The sequence below is a fragment of the Scardinius erythrophthalmus genome (assembly GCF_964197995.2).
Source record: "Scardinius erythrophthalmus genome assembly, chromosome: 23".
In the NCBI taxonomy this organism is placed as follows: domain Eukaryota; kingdom Metazoa; phylum Chordata; class Actinopteri; order Cypriniformes; family Leuciscidae; genus Scardinius; species Scardinius erythrophthalmus.
In genome coordinates this window covers 27,468,256-27,488,450 of record NC_138243.1, presented here as the reverse complement: position 1 = coordinate 27,488,450, position 20,195 = coordinate 27,468,256, and the positions used below count along the sequence as shown (strand labels likewise).

General features: G+C 36.3%; 3 protein-coding genes across 8 annotated transcripts in view; 1 reads left to right on the top strand and 2 right to left on the bottom strand.

Moving 5' to 3' along the window:
* The window catches only part of camk2b2 (calcium/calmodulin-dependent protein kinase (CaM kinase) II beta 2), a 72,516-nt gene extending 63,395 nt beyond the window's left edge, over window positions 1–9,121 (bottom strand). For 4 of the 6 annotated variants that reach the window (XM_081354910.1, XM_081354907.1, XM_081354908.1 and 1 more), the window contains exons 1-2: window positions 8,840–9,081; window positions 3,370–3,464 (exon numbers count right to left, since the gene is read on the bottom strand). In XM_081354910.1, coding sequence (XP_081211036.1) covers window positions 3,370–3,464; window positions 8,840–8,901 — 157 coding nt within the window. In that variant the 5' untranslated portion in view covers window positions 8,902–9,081. Of the gene's footprint in view, window positions 1–3,369; window positions 3,465–8,839 lie in introns of all 6 variants that reach the window. The other 2 variants (XM_081354912.1, XM_081354911.1) reach the window with 1 other exon arrangement.
* Window positions 9,122–10,645: 1,524 nt separating this feature from the next.
* Window positions 10,646–17,506, bottom strand: nudcd3 (NudC domain containing 3; the record flags this gene model as incomplete). The annotated part of the gene is made up of 6 exons (XM_081354921.1): window positions 10,646–11,258; window positions 12,937–13,125; window positions 13,749–13,892; window positions 14,049–14,181; window positions 16,390–16,643; window positions 17,309–17,506. The coding sequence occupies 6 exons, from the start codon at window positions 17,504–17,506 to the stop codon at window positions 11,148–11,150; spliced, it is 1,029 nt and encodes a 342-aa protein (XP_081211047.1). The 3' UTR covers window positions 10,646–11,147.
* Window positions 17,361–20,177, top strand: mrps24 (mitochondrial ribosomal protein S24). The gene is made up of 5 exons (XM_081354933.1): window positions 17,361–17,661; window positions 17,935–18,053; window positions 18,285–18,353; window positions 19,379–19,490; window positions 19,646–20,177. Exons 2-5 carry the CDS (start codon window positions 18,003–18,005, stop codon window positions 19,927–19,929), a joined length of 516 nt encoding a protein of 171 aa, XP_081211059.1. The 5' UTR covers window positions 17,361–17,661; window positions 17,935–18,002; the 3' UTR covers window positions 19,930–20,177.
* The last annotated feature ends 18 nt before the right edge of the window (window positions 20,178–20,195 follow it).

Sequence of the window (20,195 nt, the reverse complement as noted above, 5' to 3'; positions counted from 1 at the left end):
CCTTTAAAGTCACCATGAAATATAAATGGACCATTCTTGTTTTTTATGGAATATTGCAGAATTTATCATAAATGATTTATCCATGCACGTCATCATTTTTTTTAATTCATGTGCCTCGTAATCTTTAATCAAAATAGCTTCGCCTCCCTCTTGCAGAGACATCTTTTCTCTTCTCTCGCTGATGACGTGTTTACTGGCGCGAGGGCGGGGCAACCTGTCACTCACATGAGATCCACCAATAGAAAACCACATCCATCCATTCAATTCCCAATGCGCAGTCCCACTCTACATTTTTTCCTTGTTCGAAAAGCCATTTCACTCGGATATGCATCACAATAGGGAAGAAAAGAGTATTGCAACTTCTGTATCACGCCGTCGCCAACTTAAAATGAAAATTTAAAACAACTTTGCTCAATTTTCGAGGTTAATAACAGTGGAAACATGTCTTAACAGTCTGAAAAGGTTCAATTGCGTAATAAGAGAATCCTTCTTGAGGAAGGGAGCTGTGTAGTCATTGGCTGCAGTCTGTGTCAATCACCCCACCCTGGCCCCGCCCCCCACATTTGCTCCAGTTTCAACTTGCCACATTTTGCATTAACTCTTTCAGCACTGGCATTGCCTTCGCATGACATTTAAACCCTGTTTCCATTGCAAACCACAATAATACAAATACACTGAAAACGAATCATTGCATGGGCGTCAGTGAGGTGTCAGATGTGGTCAAAAGCTGAGTCAAAACAACAGCAGCGATGACAAGGCGGCAATCTGAAATCTTTCCACTTGAAGTGTGGTATTGCTTTGTTTGAGGATGGCAGCAGAAGCGCAGCTCTCAAACAGTCAAACAAAAGCCTCTTGTGTTTGAGTAGTTGAGAAGTGAAGCCCCTCCGCACCAGCGTGGGTGTGTGTTCGAGCATGTACACGTATGTCTGCGCTCTGTGGGGAGATGAATCCTGTGCTCTTGGCATGTTGGCCGCACAGACACACTCCGTCTGGGGTGTGCCAAACGGTCAGGCTGCCTGTGATGACCTGCAGACCGTATGATTGCCCTTGTGCGCCAACATTTCCCAAAACACACACACAGGCCTGTTCTCCCAAAATATCACACAGCACCACAACAAACACGTCAACTACAAGCGCTGACATCTTTATATTCGCCTAGTCATTTAAACTCATCCATGCACCCATAATTAGTTTAGCATTGTAAAACTGTGGTCACTTGATACTAGCCACCACTGTCTGTTTTCACATTTAGCTCCTAAACTCTGGAATGGCCTTCCTGATATTGTTCGAGGCTCAGACTCGCTGTCCCAGTTTAAAACTAGATTAAAGACGCATCTCTTTAGCCAAGCATTCTCATAATGATTACCTTTTATACTACAGTTAAATTGGAACAAATGCATTAATATTATGAACAGCAGCTATGCTAATTATTTCCCATCTGCTTTTCTGTTGTCATCTCGGGACGCTAGTCCCGTGGTAAATAGAGTTCGTCAGCTCCAGTTTGTACCCAGCCTCTCATGGAAACTTCAGATGCCCCAACACCCGTGAAGAGACGACTCGACGCCAGCGATGTTATGCCCTAAATTAATACATGATTAACTAACTTTATTTTTCTATGTACAATTCTGAAATGCACTTTCTGTAAAGCTGCTTTGAAACAATGTGTATTGTGAAAAGCGCTATACAAATAAATTTGAATTGAATTGAATTGTCTCCAAAAAAATGGCAAAAATGTACTATATTTGTACCATAACATGGAATTTTTTTCTATTTTGACTTATTCAGAATACACATCATCCAAATGTTTGGGGAGAGAAAGTTAAGAAATTATACTTTTATTCAGCAAGGATGCATTATCAAATGTGAGACATTTATAATGTTAGAAAAGATTTCTATTTCAAATAAATGTTCTTGAAAAAAAATCTTGAAAAAAAAACTGATAATGATAATAATTGTAAGTTTCTTGAGCATCAAATCAGCATATTATAATGATTTCTGAAGGATCATGTGACAATGAAGACTTGTAATGATGCTGAAAATTCAACTTTGATCACAGGTATAAGTTATATTTATAATATATTCAAAAAGAAAATTTCAAAATATTTTCAAAATATTACTGTTTTTACATCTTACATGTTTTTACATATAACTGTTTGATCAAATAAGTGAAGCAGAGTTGAGCACAAGAAACTTATTTTAAAAACAATAAAAAAATCTTACTGACCCCAAACTTCAGAACAGTAGTGTACTCTGAATATATGATTAGGGCTGTCAATCAACTAAAACATTTTTACTTATTAATCACAATTTTTTATTGTAATAATCAAGATTAACCACACCTAACATTTAATATATTTTTATATTGTAATAATTTCACAGTTAATCTCCAAATTAATGTAGAAACAACATAAAAAAGCAACATAAAGACAGAATATTTTAAATATTTGATTTAACAGGTAGGAAATATACAGAAATTGAATAAAGTTATCAAAGACTTCACAGTCTTTACTGCATAAATTATAAATTAAATATAGATTAATCCTTATTAAAGCTACAAAAGTTATTCAGTCAAGAGCAGTGTGTGATTATCTCTTTGTCTTTTGTTCTTTGATTAACATTAATGACAGACAGCAGCAGGATTATTAGGCTGCTGTCACTTTAGGATCTGACACATATACCATGGCCTCACAACTCTTTACAGTCATTTAACACTTTATTTAACTAATTTAAGACTGTGCGTATGAGGATACTCGACAAAAGGAGCATTTTGGCTCCGTTTTTGTCCATTCAAGCATGAAAGAGAACTCAATGTGGCGCTGGCGCGCTGTCTGAAGTGGATTTCTGTGCGCGTTTCAAATGTTTGTTCACACAGAGCCGCTTCACAGACAGCGCACCAGTACAGATTTAACTTATTTTTTATTGCGTCTTATTGCGCTTAAATGGTTTAAAAGCAGTTGAATGAATGAAAGTGTGATCATATATTGTAGTGCAGCCAAAGGATGATGAAAAAACGGATCTTGTGTTAATTGCGTCAAATATTTATTACGCGTTAAACTGAAAAAAATGTATCGTATGCATTATTGTATTAATTCTGACAGCCCAAATGAATATCAAATATTGTGATGATTTTAATGCTAATAAATTGCATTTTTTATGTAAGAGAATTATTTAATTTCTTACATTAAATATTTTAAATAATTTCAAGCTTTTTGCTTGAAACAAAACTGGAATTTTTAGCCATGTCAGTGCACAATACATAAATATTAAGGTACAACTGAAAAATATCTACAGGTTTTTTAGCCATAGCCAAAACTGCAAACCAACCCCCTTTTCCCTGCCCAAAAACATTTTCAAGCAGTCATGATTTACCTCTTGCCGAAAGCTTTTTGGTGTTGATGATTTTGGCAGCATGCTCTTGGCCCGTGCACAGCTTGACACAGCGTCGCACGACTGAAAAGGCCCCCCTGAAGAAACAGACGAGAGAAAAACACAACAGCTCAGAAGATCTGCAGACACACTGCTGAACTTGAAGAACCCCCCAAAACCCCAAATCTGCTCAAAACCCTTCACATGTTCATCTGTCTTTAGTGTGTAATGTTGCTGTTTGAGCATGAAAAGGGTCTGCAAAGCACAAAGTCCCTCGAGCGGGAGTTATTCTCTATATCAGTGTCACTAGCCACGTTTCCATTACCCTTCAAATTGCGCAAATTGAAATTGTGAATTGAAAATACGCCCAATGGAAACTCCCATTTATCGCAAAAAAAGTTTTAACGCTCGCATGAGTAGGTTTTTCAGGCAATTCGAAAAATAAATATTTCGCAAAACTGCAATGGAAACCGTTTTTGCGCATTTACAGGTCACCTGACGTAGATGACGCGGTATGTTTGGATAGAATACAAGACAGAGTTCTTTATTAAATTCATATGAGACAAAAGAATTACAGGAATAATGGATTCTAAACCTCAAATATATGCCACAATCAAGAAGCAGATCTGAGGGAGAAACACCCAGAAACAGCTCATATGTGCCACTCACAAGTATAATAAGGGTCGTTCCTTACCATTAATGTTTGGAAAACACACATACATCTCCTTCGATTAATAATAATGGCTAGTGTAGTGGCTGGGATATAGTACATAAAACTACCAACGTCTGTTTGTGGAATGATTTTACTTTTGCAAAGTTTTATTCGCATAACATTGGTTAATGGAAACGCCGTCATTTCGCAATCGTTTTTTGTCGACATTTAGAAATAAATCGCAAAAGTTTTGCGCAAATCTGTAATGGAAACGCATCTACTGTTTCTGAACTCCCTGAAATGCCTCCATTGTAGTCTTGACTTTTCTTCCGGGAACAAACACGTCACAATATTCCTCATTTAAATAATTCCTGGTCAAGACATATGCAAAAATAAAAAGGGGCGGGGCCTGGTTGAGTTTAATAGTGTGATGAAACTCGCGGTTATGGTAAGGGGTGTGACATTTCCCTAAACATGCTTGAAATGGTTGACCAATCACAAAACACTGACCCAGCCAACCAATCAGAATCAACTGTACTTTTTGGGAGGAGGGGCTTTATAGACAGGAACTAAACAGAGCGTTACTGACAGACTAGAATGAGAGGTGCTGCAAAATTTCAAACATGGGGAAAATAAGGTGTTTTTGAAAACCTATTCTAGCAGACTTTATGAGGCATAATACAGCCTCTTTAAGAACAACTGTTATGCACACATCTTCTTTACCAAAAGCATCAACAGAGTCAGACTATAAATGAAAACACAACATGCAGGTGTCTGATGCACAAATATTCATAATATTCGCATGGGAACAAAATGTAGAGCACACGCTGTCTATCAACAGCCTTCTTGGGTCTATTTTCAGAAAGACCTGCATTAAAAAAAAAATCACTTGAGACAGTTGTGATAATGGTCTGATGTCATTCCTTACCAGCTAATTTTAGCACACCTTGTTACAGTTACACAACACACTTAGAATGTCTCAAGCAGACGCTCTGAACAGATGAAGTCGGATCCGTGACTTCCCGCCCCTCACCGACAGGCTCAAATGCCCTTGGAAACATCCATGTGATGTTAACATGTGATAAAAACAGACCATATGCCCCTCTGTGACCTCAGGCAAATCACCTGCGCACGATTCGCTTGGCTAGCGCACTAGAAGAAACGAAGACTGGATGATTTTGGTCATCATTCGACGTAGATCGTCATTCAAAACATCCAAATGTCGATCATACATTTTTTTTAAATTATTTTACCGTGACGTTTGGATATGGTAGCATGGTAATACTTTGTTTTTGGACATTTTCAAGATGGTAAAACCATGGAGTACCATGTAAATTAGTGATGAATTTTAAAATTCTGCCTGAAAACAAAAAGCTTATACATCTTTTAATGTTTTGACTGATTACAATTTTTGGATAAAAATGTAGAATATTTTGTGCGAATAAATGAAAAATAAAACACTAAAAAGTAAAAATCAGCTAAAAGTTAATGTATCCATCAAAACATGATAATTTACAGTATGAAAAAAAGGATATTTATTTTAATATTTGCTCAATATTAAATTTAACAGTTATTCGTGTTTTTTAAAATAGTAACTTTATGTTAGTGCAATTAAATTTTGGCAAATATACAATCTCAAACAACACATATAAATTTAAAGATCTAAAAAATTAGCTGATATATATATATATTTTGAATCCCGAATCTAAATACAATGGTATTACCATCTGATTTGCAGTAAGGTCAGCATATTAACATGAGCATATTAACATAGATAATGTAATGTAGTGGTTGACTGTTATAAGATATATCACACCAAACTATTTGATTTAAATAGTGTAAATAACACGAGCATATCAATTGCTAAAATTATATTAATTTGCATACTATTTACTCAATTATGTTAGTATTTACTTTTAAAGGATATCAGCTCTGTTAAAATAGAAGTCTTGCTTATGACACTTATCGACTAAAATTAAAAACGTATCAGCCAATACGATAATTAGAAAACCCCACATATAATCCGATATACTCGTCAACAACTAATATCATGTTTTGTAATTATTTCATAAAACACTGCTTGTCAATGTGAGGGAAACAACACATGATGTTCTTCACTCTGATAAGAAGAATGGAAACTTCTCAACTAATAAAGCAGAAGGTCAAAGCGTGTCACAAGCGTGAGCCGTCCGTTCACCTTTGACCTCATGAAGGACTGGAGCCGCGTCTGTCTTCCGCTCTGTTAGCAAACGTGTTTCACTAGCGCTGGCGTCTCAGCAGAGACACTGAGCTGATTTACTGCTGTCGGCCTGTCAGGAAGACCAAACCACTGATCTACTCAGGTTCAACAGCAGAAAACACACTCACAAACAACAACTACGCAAAACACACCGCAACTTTGGACTGACAAGTCAAGTCAAGATGAGTTGGAAGTTATTCAACTCATAATATAATAATAAATTATTATTTATATCGAAAATATAGTAATATTAGTAAAATTACAATTTAAAATTACGGTAATCTTTTCTATTTTAACATGTTTTCAAATGTAAATTATTCCCTGTGTTGAAAGCTGAATTTTTAGCATCATTACTCCAGTCTTCAGTGTCACATGATCCTTCAGAAATCATTCTAATATGATGATTTGCTGCTCAAGACAAGAAATATTTCTTAAAAATTTCGATATAGCAGTGGCCAAAAGTGAGATATTTGTTTTTAATGACCCTACAAGTTTGATTAAATCGTCAAAATATTTAATATATTTTAAATATTTTAAATATGAGGGAAGAACAAAACACTAAACTTGGTTAAGGTATTTATCTGACAATATTATTTGGCAAAAAAAGGAAAACTTCAGCTACAGGTTTTATTTTACTATGCAAAAGAAAAAGCGTTCACTGACTACAACATAATCAGCTATTAATATTCTGTTGGTTCTCTCTTGTTTTTTTTGTGTGCATGTGTTAATTTCTTTGTATGACAGCCTGACCAAAAATTATGTCAGCACAATTTCATTGCATTATCACAAATAAAACAATTTATTTAACTACGCAATATGCTTACAAAATCTTTAAAAAAAAAATTATAATATTTGAATAAAGGGAGAAGATGTCAATTTTCCTTGACCAGACATAACTTTTGGCCACTACTGTACATAACAAACATGATATGTACAAATATCTACTAAAGAAAGTTAAGTAACGGCTAAAATGCAAGTCTCCACCACAAATTGAGGATGTGGTAAAATATTCAGCTAAGCATGGTGAAGATCTATTGAAATATCACACATATAACACATCTCAAAAGTTGTAAATGTCTGTTTCTCCTCAGTGAGAGAGGACTGGGTTCAAATGAATTGAAAATGAAAGCTACAGAGCATTTATAAAAATAAAAAAAAGAGAAGTTGAAAAAGTTTCTAAGAGAAATCTGTCTACTACTATTTGTGTGTTATTATGACTGTGGGTGATACACACGGGTCGGTTAATAATTCAGGAGAAAACTGTGCGAAAGAAACGCAATACTTACTGACTGACTGGAGGAGGGGGGCGCTGAGAGAGTAAAATAATTTCCTAACGTCAGGCCGCAGGCATGTCTCTCTCTCACACACACACACAGATTATAGACAGCAAACAGCCGTCCGGGCAGCTCTCACAGCTCCAAATGTCACACGTTACATTGTAGAGGCCCTTCACTGCTTCCCAGAGTTTATGATACATTGTAACAGACAACTCTTAATACATTATATCAACCGTTCATGTGGAGATACAATGTTGCGACCTGTTGACCTGATTAAACTCTCAATTATAAATCACCCTGAACATAACCTCCAAATTACCCCTCAATAGCTGATATTTATGATCAGAGATAAGAATCACTGTAATATTTCCTGACAGCTTCTCTGAGAATTCTGCATGAAATGCTTGCACAAGGAGCCACACAACATGCAATATCCTCACGTTTTTTATCTGTATAGTTAAATACTCCCATTTTACGTGTCTTAAAAGCTCCCCTGTGCATTCAAATGGGCTGCAAACATGCAATATCATCTAAATTTAGCTCTGGCTGTTATATTTATGATCTTTGATTCAATAGTAATGCACTCTTTTGATTCTCTTTGAGTTCTACATATTAAATGCAGCAAAATCCTCCTCAGAATTAACATCTGCTTGCTCATTTCTATGATCAGAGACTGTGTGAATAGGAATATTCACTGTTACATGCACAGTGGTGGGTGTATTTAAATGCAACTCCCCTCTAATGTTTCCTGACAGCTCCTCTGAGCATTCTGCATGAAATGCACCAGAGGAACCACAACACATGCAATATTCTCCAAATCAAACCTCTGACGGCTTATATTTACCAGCAGATTTCAGATAAACACAGTAGTGGGAGTATTTGAATGCAACTCCCTCTAATGTTCCTTGACAGATCTTCTGTGCATTATGCACAAGATGCACCGAGTTCAAATGTGCCAAAAAAAAAAAAAAACATGAAAAACGAAGCCCTGGTCGATGTGCATATATAGTAAATATGAAAACATACACAATAACAGAGTATTAAATGCAGCAGTGCTATATCTTTCCAGAGTGATCGATACTCATTGCATTACCGAAAAGCATCCAACATCCTCATAATGATCACCAGATTTCTCTTGTTTATTATCAGTGATAAATAGTTTAAGAGTAGTGGGAGCATTTGAACGCAACTCTCTCTGATGTTTCCTGACATCTCTTCTGGGCTTTAGGACATTCAATAAATGCGTGGCATCAATATAAGACACTCGGATTATGCACAAACACTAGCAGAGAATGCAAATCTTACTTTCCAAGTTCTTCGTACAGCTGGTACTCGTCGGTGAAGCGCGTGCAAGTTGTCGTTGCCATTTCTCAGCCCTCAGCGTTCGCGGCAATATCCGAGCTGACTTCCAGCACTACTGTACGCTTCTGCGCCTTCGACTTGCGGGATTTTCAGGGCAAAACTTAAACGTGGATATGGATATTCGAGGGAGGGAGAGGTTCGCCGACGAGCAGGCTCGACTGCTTTACCGACCTCTCACCGAATGCGCCGTTTAACTGCAGTGCACTTGTTTTCCGCTGTGTGTGTGTGTGTGTGTGTGTGTGAGAGAGAGAGAGACGCGCTGTCACCGCTGGAGGGCGCAGTTGAGCTTCTGCTTGTGGCGTTACACCTGCAAGTGCAATACCTTTTTGTGTAAGATAAACACAAGTAACACATACCGAGACAAAACAAAGAACAATGTTACATTACATTATCGCAATGCTTATTATACCGGCTCATGCATTAGCACTACACCATAAATAAGTCTTACATAAAGGGATAGTTCACCCAAAAATGAAAATTCTGTCATAATTACTCATCTTCATGTCTTTACAAACTCGTAAGACTTTCGTTCATCTTCGGAACACAAATGAAGATATTTTTGATTAAATCTGAGAGATTTCTGTTCCTCCATTGACAGCTACGCAACTAAAACTTTGATGCATAAAAAAGTTTATAAAGAGATCATAAACTTTCTTATTTCCCCCCCAAATTTTCCGAAGAGACACGATCGCTTTATATGATGAACAAATTTAATTTTTAAATTTAGGCTTTTATTCACATATAAACATTCATCAACTCACACATCAGTTGAAAGCTCAAGCATTCAAAATTTTTAATTTTGGGGTGAATTATCCCTTTAAAGATTTTACAATATCTTTCTTGAAAAATAACATTTTTCTATTTATTTTTTTAAACCAATTTTTAATTAAAATGAGAAGGGTCTAATTTCAGAGGGTCACCAAAAAAACAAAATTGGTTTATACAGAAGTTTGAAAAAATAAATCCTTTTTTATCAAAATTTGAAAAGTCAGACCAAAATACTAAGTACAGTCCCAAAACAAATGAATAATAGTTTCTTCAAACGGATGACAGAAGGAGCACATGGGGGAAATGCTATTATTAAATTTGACAAGTTTATAATTTACAGGGTAGCAGTTACATACTATTTTAATAGAGGCTTCAACAACTTTATTAGAATAAAAATAAATAAATCAATGAAGCCAGAAATCTTCCCATTCTATATCACTAAACTTCTTATTTCAAAACCTTCCAGAAGCAGGTAGCGAAATCTGAGATCTGTTGAGAATTAAACACCTGCAGCACCTTTTTTAGTAGGTGTGTTAAGAGGTGACATCATTATGAAACAGCTAAAACATTTAGAAATTAATTTTGTAAAATTTAACTGACCAGATTTGTGGGATATATACATACCACACTTAAAAATGTATGAGGGTCATTACGTGAAACATTTTAATGTGTTATGTATTATTTCATATTTTTATTTTATCCCAATATACACATTTCTCTGAAAATATTAAACATTTTTGTTAGTTTAACATGTATTAAACATCTTAATATTGTATAAGTGTGGTGCATTGTCTACATACCTCACTTAAAATAAATGAGGATAACATTTTAACATGTATTATTTATATATCTATATATATATATACACTGTATAAATATACATTAGTGCATGTAATGCAGTTAGAAGTGTGTTCTAATGCAATGATACTCACACATTGTCAGTATGACAGCATCACAATAATCAAAGAATAACACAAATTTAATGTTTGCAAAAGGTTTTAATTAGGCACAAACGAAAAAAAAATTCTGATGCAATAACATCCATCAGCCAACACAATCTGAAAATGACAGAATTTCATCCCATGTGAGAGTTTGAGCAATCTGCTTACAGACGTTTTATATGTCTGATGAATCTTTCTTGTAGGTCACTGAAATAGCAAGAAAACTAACACGTAATAAGCCCTGAATAGTCAGTAACTGGGCAAACGTAATGATCACAGACACACGCAGCCAAAGAAAACCTCAGTCAACTGATTCCATAAAACACTAAAAATTATAAATGATCAATGGCCCAATTTGCATGCCAAACACTAGCAAAATACGAGACAGTGATCGGTGTCAGCAAATCAGTTATATTGGCTTGATTTGTGCAGTGTAGACACTGATGATGTTCATTTTGTCGCACCGCAAGAAAGCGCCACATCACTGTCCTTCAGGGCGTTTCAGTAAGTGCTGACTTCAAATCTGACATTGTCGTGTAACCTCAAAACTGGACAGCATTGGGTGGGATGTTGAACATGGAGGGGTCAAAGTCTTGTCCTTTAAACGGAGATCCTTCAGCATCCCAGCCCTTCTTCAGCATCTCATGGACTTTCTGAAATGCAAAATAAAACATCTTTCACTGCAATATCCACATAGTAAGTCCCAGAGCTCTTAAAAATACATAAAAGCATGTTAAAGTGTCCTTGGGCTGAAGATTGGACTGAAGTTCTTTTATGTCCCACAGAAGTAAGAAAGCAATATAGAAAATAACTTGGATTGCGTGCTCACTAGAGCTGCTTTATTATTGTAAATTGACAGTGATCTCGATTCAAACACACACGCAAACTTATTCCAAAATGACAAAGATTCGCCTGTTTCTATTAAAGGGGTGGTTGATTATGATTTGACTTTTCTAACTTAAGCTCGTGTGTAATATTGCTGTTTGAGCATAAACAACATCTGCAAAGTTATGAAGCTCAAAGCAAAGGGAGATATTTGCTTTTAAAGAAATCACTTTTTAAGGACTACAACAAATGGCTGGTAGAGACTACACCACATTCCTCATGGGTTAGTGACATCACTAACCCTAGAATTTACATAAACCCCGCCCCCTAAACACGATTGATAGATTATCATGACAGAATATGCTAATCAATGACTAGAAGATAACTACATATCAGCAACATAGATTCATCAACTAACCATTCAGAAACGTCCTGTTGCTTCTACATGTTGTCACATCTTATTGAGTCTCTCCATAATTCTCTGACTCCGGTTTGAACATAAAAGGCTAAAAGTTTTTGAAATTTTCAGTGCATGTCTGTGTGAGTGCAAGCTGTTAAAGCTCCGCCCCCTGTGCCGGGAGCAGCAGCTCATTTACATTTAAAGGAACAGACACAAACGGTGCGGTTTTGCTCACCCTCAAAAAGTGACAATTTTAACATGCTATATAAAAATATCTGTGGGGTATTTTGAGCTAACACTTCACATACACACCCTGGGGACATTAAAGACTTATTTTACATCTTGTGAAAAGTGCATTATACCACCCCTTTAAAACATCTGACAAGTACGATCACAGTGAACATTCAGATCTGCATTGGCGCTCCAGCTGATATAAAGAGAGAACTTGTAATGTATAGGTCTAAAACAGCTTCACAAACTCTTTTGAACCACACAGTTTTATTATTTGATCACAGAAGTACTATAAAAGTTTATCGTTCAGATATAAACACTGATGTCTATGGTAGTGATCAAAATAGAGTAAATCACCTTTTGAAAGTAACTTCAAATAAAGTATATCAATTACATTGTTACACCAGTAGGTGGCGACAAGTGAGAGTTAAAAAAGTATCTGTCATTAGCTATTTTTCCATCCACCAATTATATGGCATAAAAAAACACGAAAATGTGCATAAAAAAACTTGTGCACTCAATTGAGGAGTATAAATTTTCTCTCACGTGAATTTGCCACAACACAGGACGTGATTGGATAACTGTACTAACTAGTGGACCAATTTCATTGCAAAGTCTGTCATCAGAATGATTTTGGTATAGTGACCTCCTATAAGTGTCTCACATGATTGTGCTCCCAAACACAAGACATCCAAACTCAAGATAACATGAATACATAAATACTTTTAAATCAGTCTGCAGCAATTAAAATTTTGTCAGCACCTCCAGTAAATTACGTTATTTTGTTTTGTGGTCCAATCAGAATCGTGATCTCCATTTTAAACAACAGATTGAGATTATAGATGTCTCCAGAATCATGTAGCTCTAGTGCTCACCATCTCATGGCTCTGTGGCTTCCCCTGGAGCTTTTGGTGGTAATCAAACGTCAGGCGGTCCAGTACGGCATGCTCCTCTTCATCTACGGTTGCCATGGTGCGTTCCCGGTTGATCTGGTTCACATCGATCTCAGTCTCGCCCTTCAACACGGCGCTCCACCAAACTTCCCCGGTTTTACTGAGGGACAGCTGGAGGAAAAGTCCAAATAATCATCATGACCGTCTACAACTACTAACAAAATACATCAGATCTGTATCCATATCACATTGACATAAAAATTCAAATAATAATAATAATAATTCCATACAATATCTAGAGATATAATTCTATGTACACTTATGCTCACCAAGGCTGCATTTATTTGATTACAAATACAGAAAAACAGTAATATTGCAAATTATTATTACAATTCAAAATTATTTTTGTCTATGTGAATATATTTTTGAATGTAATTTATTCCTGTAATGCAAAGCTACTCATTACTCCAGTCTTCAGTGTCACATGATCGTTCAGAAATCATTCTAATATGCTGATTTGCAGCTCAAGAAACATTTCTGATTATTATCGATGTTGAAAACAGTTGAGTGAGCCTAAGAGACTTCTTTTAAAACAGCACTGACAGCAAATGTACACAAAATTGCTCAAATTTCACTTAAAAAACAAAACAAAAACCAAGTGTTTATTATCCACTGACAAGTCACAAGACCTTACAATGATGAGGTGAAACCCCTGAAAAGCAGAGACTGTCTCAAAATGGCTAATACATCAGTCTATCGAACTTTTAAAAACACCATCCAAAAATAATGTGTACCAGAACGCAGCGGCCGGGCTCCAGACTCCACAGGGAATTCTCTGTGTTAATTTTATGTGTGAATTCTCCCTCTATCAGGACTCTCTGAGATCCTCCCTCGTTCACGGCCACACGTACCCGTCCCGGCTGCAGGTCCACTGACACCTGCACGGATAGACGGGATGGAAAGCAGACTGTTAACGAATTTAGTTTGTTGTAATAGTAGACAGCAAGATAAAAGTCAATCTAAATGGGGATGCTGCCAATCTGTAAGACAGTAAGCATGATAAAATCAGACGGCAGCAGGTTTCACACACACACCTGTCGGCCTTTAACGACGGTAGGCGGCACATGCACTCGAATTTCCACATCCGTGTAATCCTGCGACCAGGTGTAATCGTCTCTAACAGCACCGTTGTAACTGTCTGCATTGGACTGATAGCTTTCCTGTCCACTGGAGATGCAGAACACAAATAGGTAAGATTTTTTAAAAGAAGTCTCTTGGGTCCTGTTTACACCTGGTATTAAAGGGGTGGTAGGCTATAATGCACTTTTCACAAGATGTAAAATAAGTCTCTGATGTCCCCAGAGTGTGTATGTGAAGTTTTAGCTCAAAATACCCCACAGATATTTTTATATAGCATGTTAAAGTTGTCACTTTTTGAGGGTGAGCAAAAACGCACTGTTTTTGTGTCTGTTCCTTTAAATGCAAATGAGCTGCTGCTCCCGGCGCAGAGGGCGAAGCTACAACAGCTTGTGTCCTTTTACCTCACACTGAAAATTTCAAAAACCTTTAGCCTTTTATGTTCAAACCGGAGTCAGACAGTGATGGAGAGACTCAAGAAGAAGTGACAACATGTAGACAACATTTCTATATGGTTAGTTGATGAATTTATGTAGCTTATGTGTAGTTATCTTCTAGTCATTGATTAGCATATTCTGCCTTGATAATCTATAAATCGTGTTCAGGGGGCGGGGTTTATGTAAATGTTAGGGTTGGTGATGTCACTAACCCAGGAGGAATGTGGTGAAGTCTCTACCAGCCGATTTCTTTAAAAGCAAATATCTCCCTTTGCTTTGAACGTTGAGAGTTGTAACTTTGCAGATGTTGTTTATGCTCAAACAGCAACATTACACACTAACTAAAGTTAGAAAAGTGAAATCATAATCAACCACCCCTTTAAGATGCGTATTGGTCCATCAGATCACAAGTGGACGACTCTAAATACAGGAGTAAACGGGGTCTAAAACGCTTTGAGCTTGTCCACTTTCGACCACTTCCAGAGCCAGTTGAAAACAAATTAGACCGGAATTGCTTTCATAGTGAAAACGTGTGGTTGACTGTGTTCAAACAGCCACTAAAGACCGTCTACTGACCGAATGAGTGAACATTATGGGAAGCACGCGAACCTTTCTCCACTGAAGACCCAAGTTTGGTTTGAAGATGATGTTCTCTCTCCATTCCTGATTTCTAACACACACTCACAGCATTTGGCTGATCAGAGAAGAAACTAAAGTTGATTCTCTCCATGTGTTTTTCCGTTGTCTCCGGGCGCATTCATATGTAAATTGCGCAAGCTTATTTTGTCCATTAGATCGAAAGATCTGAAAAAGCCCATACATTTACCCTCCCCTCGAAGAAATCAGGACAGAAGTGGTTGAAAGTGGACAGAAGAGACGGATTAAAACACCAGGTGTAAACTGGAATGTGTCTCCCTCGTCTACTTCGGTGATCCGATCGACCAAAACATCTCAATACCAGGTGTATTACAGGGCCTCATGTTCACCAAGACTGCATTTATTTCTCTTCATCGTTTCATTAAACTGAATTTTCAGCATCATTACTCCAGTCTTCAGTGTCACATGATCCTTCAGAAATCATTCTAATATGATGATTTGCTGCACAAGAAACATTTCCTATTATTATCAATGTTGAGTAATAAACAGTTGTGCTGCTAAAATATTTTTTTAGGGTTATTTGATGAATAGAAAAGCATTTGTTTGAAACAATAGATATATTATTTATTTGAAAGATTATATTTATTTGAAATTGAATATTTTGTAACATTATAAATGGCTTTACTGTCTCTTTTGATCAATTTAATGCATCCTAGATGAATGAAAGTATTAAAGGTTGGGTAGGTAAGAATTGTCAAAAGAACTTTTTTTCAAATTGGCTTAAACTGTCTTTATATACCAATACATAATTAAAATGTAAGTACTTTGAAAAAGAGAGTATAAAAATTGGGTGACCATAGTGTATTTAATCTTCAAAAAACACTGCTCATTAATTCCTACTGGGACGAAACAAGTGATTGGCTTGCGCGACTGTCACTCTCCGTCGCCATGACTACCGCCGCTACTACTGGCTCTGCCCACGTGCGCGCAGTCGCGCACCCGTTTTTAGGTGGGAGTGAATGGAATTAATGAGATGTGTTTATTGAAGATTAAATACACTAGAGTCACTCAATTTTTTATACTCTCTATTTCAGAGTACTTGTTTTTAATTATGTATTGGTATATAAAGACAGTTTAAACAAATTTGAATAAAAGTTTTTTTTAGACAATTCTGACCTACCCTACCTTTAATTCTCACTGCACTTTTGAACGGTTGTATGTCTCAGTATTAGTATTTTGTGAGCGAGTGTAAAGTCAAACGTACGCCTTAGTGGTGTCAGACTCAGCGTGTGATGATGCCGCAGCGGCTCCTGCTGGCGTCTCTTCGCTCAGCGCTGGTGATGCTGTGACAGGTGTGGACTCGTCTGAGCTTCTCTTCTCCTCCACAGGAGCTTCGGCCTCGCGCTCGGACTGAACCTCCAGCTCCTGTATTGCAGGAGGAGCAGCTTTCGGCTCCTCGGCCGGCTTCATGGCCCTCTCTCGGTCCTGCTCAGCAAGCTTCTCGTATAGCTTAAACGTCTGGTGGAAGAATGACAGTAAATACACTTGACTTTTCAATTTATTTATTTAATAAATTTATTCTTTTTAATTTAATTATTTTTGTAGACTGTTACAGTGATTATAAAGAGGCATAATGTAAATACAAATAATTAATAATGTATTTATTTAAATTAATTTAATTATTTTTAAAGACACTAACAGCATATTTAATTATTTTTAAAAGACATTTATAAGGTGGCATAATATAAATATATTATTAATTGAATTGTTTTTAATTTAATAAATCACATTAATTTTTTTATTAATGTAATATTTTTAAAGACACTTAGAGCAATTATAAAGTGGCATCACATACATAATCACCTTTAAAATGTATAAATAAATTAAAAAATTGTAATTACTTTATTTTTATTTAATAAATAAAAAATGTTGTTTGTTTTTTAGTCCCACCAAAACAAAATTACAACACTGACACAAGGCTAGCTGTCACTGTCATTCATTACCAGCAAAACAAGACCATACCAGGATTTTTAACTAGTATCACGACAGTAAACATCATAGTTAATAAATTCAGTAACGTTACATGGCACTTCCAGCTGGTGCCATCTCTGTACTGCCACATTTATGCTTATTTATAAAGAATCCAGTCAGTTTAATGGATCAAAACAAAAGTCCCCGAGTACCTTGAACACCATGTTTTCAGCTACTCCGGGTGGGAAGCCCATGCGGTCCTGCGGGCCGCTGAGGAGACGGTAGAAGTCCGTCTTTCTGTACAGGAACCCAAAATAAACCTGCAGGAAATTCTGAATGTTTCCAACATGCTGCAGGATCCCTAACAGCGCGTTATCATACAACTCCGTCATTTCCACCGGAGAAGACATGGCTGAGTAGCTCAGCGGGATCAATTTTGACTCGACGCTGTTTAATTTAGATGCTTGTTGATGAAAAACAAACGTAAAGCAACAGAAGACCCGCAGAAAACTTGAGAAACAGCACTGCAACAACAGATCTTTCGAGAGAGGACGCAGCTGCTTAGGTGCTTCCGGTACAAAATAAAAGTCTTGTCCAAAAACAAAACATTTGAAAAACACTTTACATATATAATTACAATATTACATCTATTATATTGATATAATTTAACAATGTGAAATACAATATAATACAATATGTAATTTATATTATATATACAATTATTCTAATTAGTTTTCAATATCATATTATATTAATATATTAATATTAAAATGTACTAATATGTATTTGACGTTGAACTACATACATTTAAATTATATTATATATATACATTACACAGGATAATGTTGTTCCAGTGCGGCAGGTGGCAGTAATGCGCTCTTGACGACTGACGCGCTTGTGCAATTTATGGACAAAAACATGGCGACGTCCTTGGTCAGACAGACAAAATTGTTGTCGGTAAGATTTCATTCTGACTTTTTTTTTTGCTTTTGTAACTAAAGACCCGTATTTACAGGTGACGATCTTCCATATATCGTGTAACTGACGTAGAAAATGAAAGGCGGTCTGATGAAAATATATAACGTTAGAGATACTGGCACTGAACGTACTGTGGGATGTGAAGCTTGATTTTGGGATTATAAAATTAATAAACGCATGTCATTTATCCAATAATCTGTGTTTTCGTAGATGGTGAGCAGCCAGTTAAATTCGGCGGCATGTTTCAGGAACATTCACTGCACTGCAGCTTGTTTGAAGGTATGTGATCAGATCTAGTGATGCGGTTTGTCTGATTAATAATGACTGAGGCTTTTGTGTTATCCTTATTCATCCAGAAACATTTCTTTTAATTTATCTTCAATTTTGTTGGTTTTGATTTACAAATACAGACATTAGAACTTTAGGGGAAAAATTTATAACAAAGGATATTTAAAATTTTTAGGTAACTTTTAGGTATTGAACTGCCTTTAAAATGAAAAACAAAGGCTAATTTCCCTCATATTTACATTTATGTATACTAAATTGGAAAAGATGAATAAAACATTTTCAAAACACATTTGAAAGTCACAAAATGTATAAAATATATCAATATTACAATGCTTACCAAATAGTAAATGCAAAGTGAGAAATTTTGTCAACTTTATCTGACATTAAAGACCGGTTTCACAGACAAGGCTTAGATTAAGCCAGGATTAGACCTTAGCTCAATAAGTTGCTTTTATAAACGTGCCTTAGAAAAAAACATTACTGATGTGCATCTTGAACAAAACAATGGCAACAATAGCGGGGGTAAATATTTATCAGGGTAGTTACCACATTATTTTGCATAAGTCCATCAACACAACCATTTCAAAATAGCAGGTCTGGTGACAATATCCATTTGAAACGAAAGCTAGAACACATCAAATACTACATGATGGAAGTGGAGAAACAGATTTAACCGACTGCAGTATTGCCAGAGTCCAAAAGGTGTTTTTAAATGAGTAGTTTAAGTTTACTCTCCTTTAAGTTGCTCCAAACCTGTATGAATTTAGTTTTTTGCTGAACACAAAAGAAGATATTTTGAAGAATATATTTAACCAAACAGTTGATGGACCTCACTATGGAAGTCAATGGCTACAGACATTCTTCAAAACATCTTCTTTTGTGTTCTAACTGAAGAAAGAAACTCATACAGGTTTGAAACAACTTGAATGTAAGTAAATGACAGAATAACATTTTTTGAGTGAACTATCCCTTTAAGAAGCGTCTTTAACCCAGACGATCTATCTTGTGTCTAACAGAACCGCGCAGCTCGTATTCGAGTGGGTAAAGGAGACAGGCCGCTGACGTATGAGCAGGTGCATCACCCTCATCACATCGGCCACAGGAAGGGCTGGCTCTCACAACACACAAGTGAGTAACAATCTTTACATTACACATCCCACTCAAACAGTACGGTTTCTTTAACCTGCTGGATTCCCAACACTACGTAAGCTGGTACTCCAGACCTTTATGGTTCAGTTTCAACAAGTGCCTGAATAACAATCTTTCACTTCCTCATGCCGTAGGTAATCTTCAGGGTGAAGCTGGAGCGGCGGAGCGCGTGGTGGAGGACGTCTTCATCAGGCGCTTCATATACGGCACGTTTCATGGCTGTTTAGCGGATGAGGTGGTAATCAAACGCAGAGGCAACATCCTGGTCATCTGTGCTGTGATGATACAGAAACTCTTACCGAGTAAATTCTACTTTCTCATTGGCTACACAGAGAATCTGCTCTCACACTTCTACAAATGTCCAGTTAAAATCGAGTTGCAAACGGTAGAAGAAAAAGTAGTTTACAAATATCTCTAAGGCCACTTGTTGCGGCTTTAGAAAGTTTGTTATTGAACAGGTGAAATGTCTACTTTTAGGTGTTTTACAATGTTCAATAAGTGTAAATTAAGGCCTTACATTAATTAAATCATAAGTAAAAATATTCACATTGCAATGTAAAAAACAACAACTTTGCACTGTGTATTTATAAAATCAAATTATATCTGTTTCTTCATACATTGAGTTTCTGTTGTTAATAAAGTTTTTTTTCCACACAAAAAGCAGTGAATTATGTGTTTTGCATT

Excerpts from the sequence above, each read along its gene's own strand:
- mrps24 (XM_081354933.1), top strand. The coding sequence starts at position 18,003 with ATGGACAAAAACATGGCGACGTCCTTGGTCAGACAGACAAAATTGTTG. Across the intron at positions 18,054-18,284 it reads GACAGACAAAATTGTTGTCG|ATGGTGAGCAGCCAGTTAAA; the intron begins GTAAGATTTCAT and ends GTGTTTTCGTAG. Across the intron at positions 19,491-19,645 it reads CTGGCTCTCACAACACACAA|GTAATCTTCAGGGTGAAGCT; the intron begins GTGAGTAACAAT and ends CTCATGCCGTAG.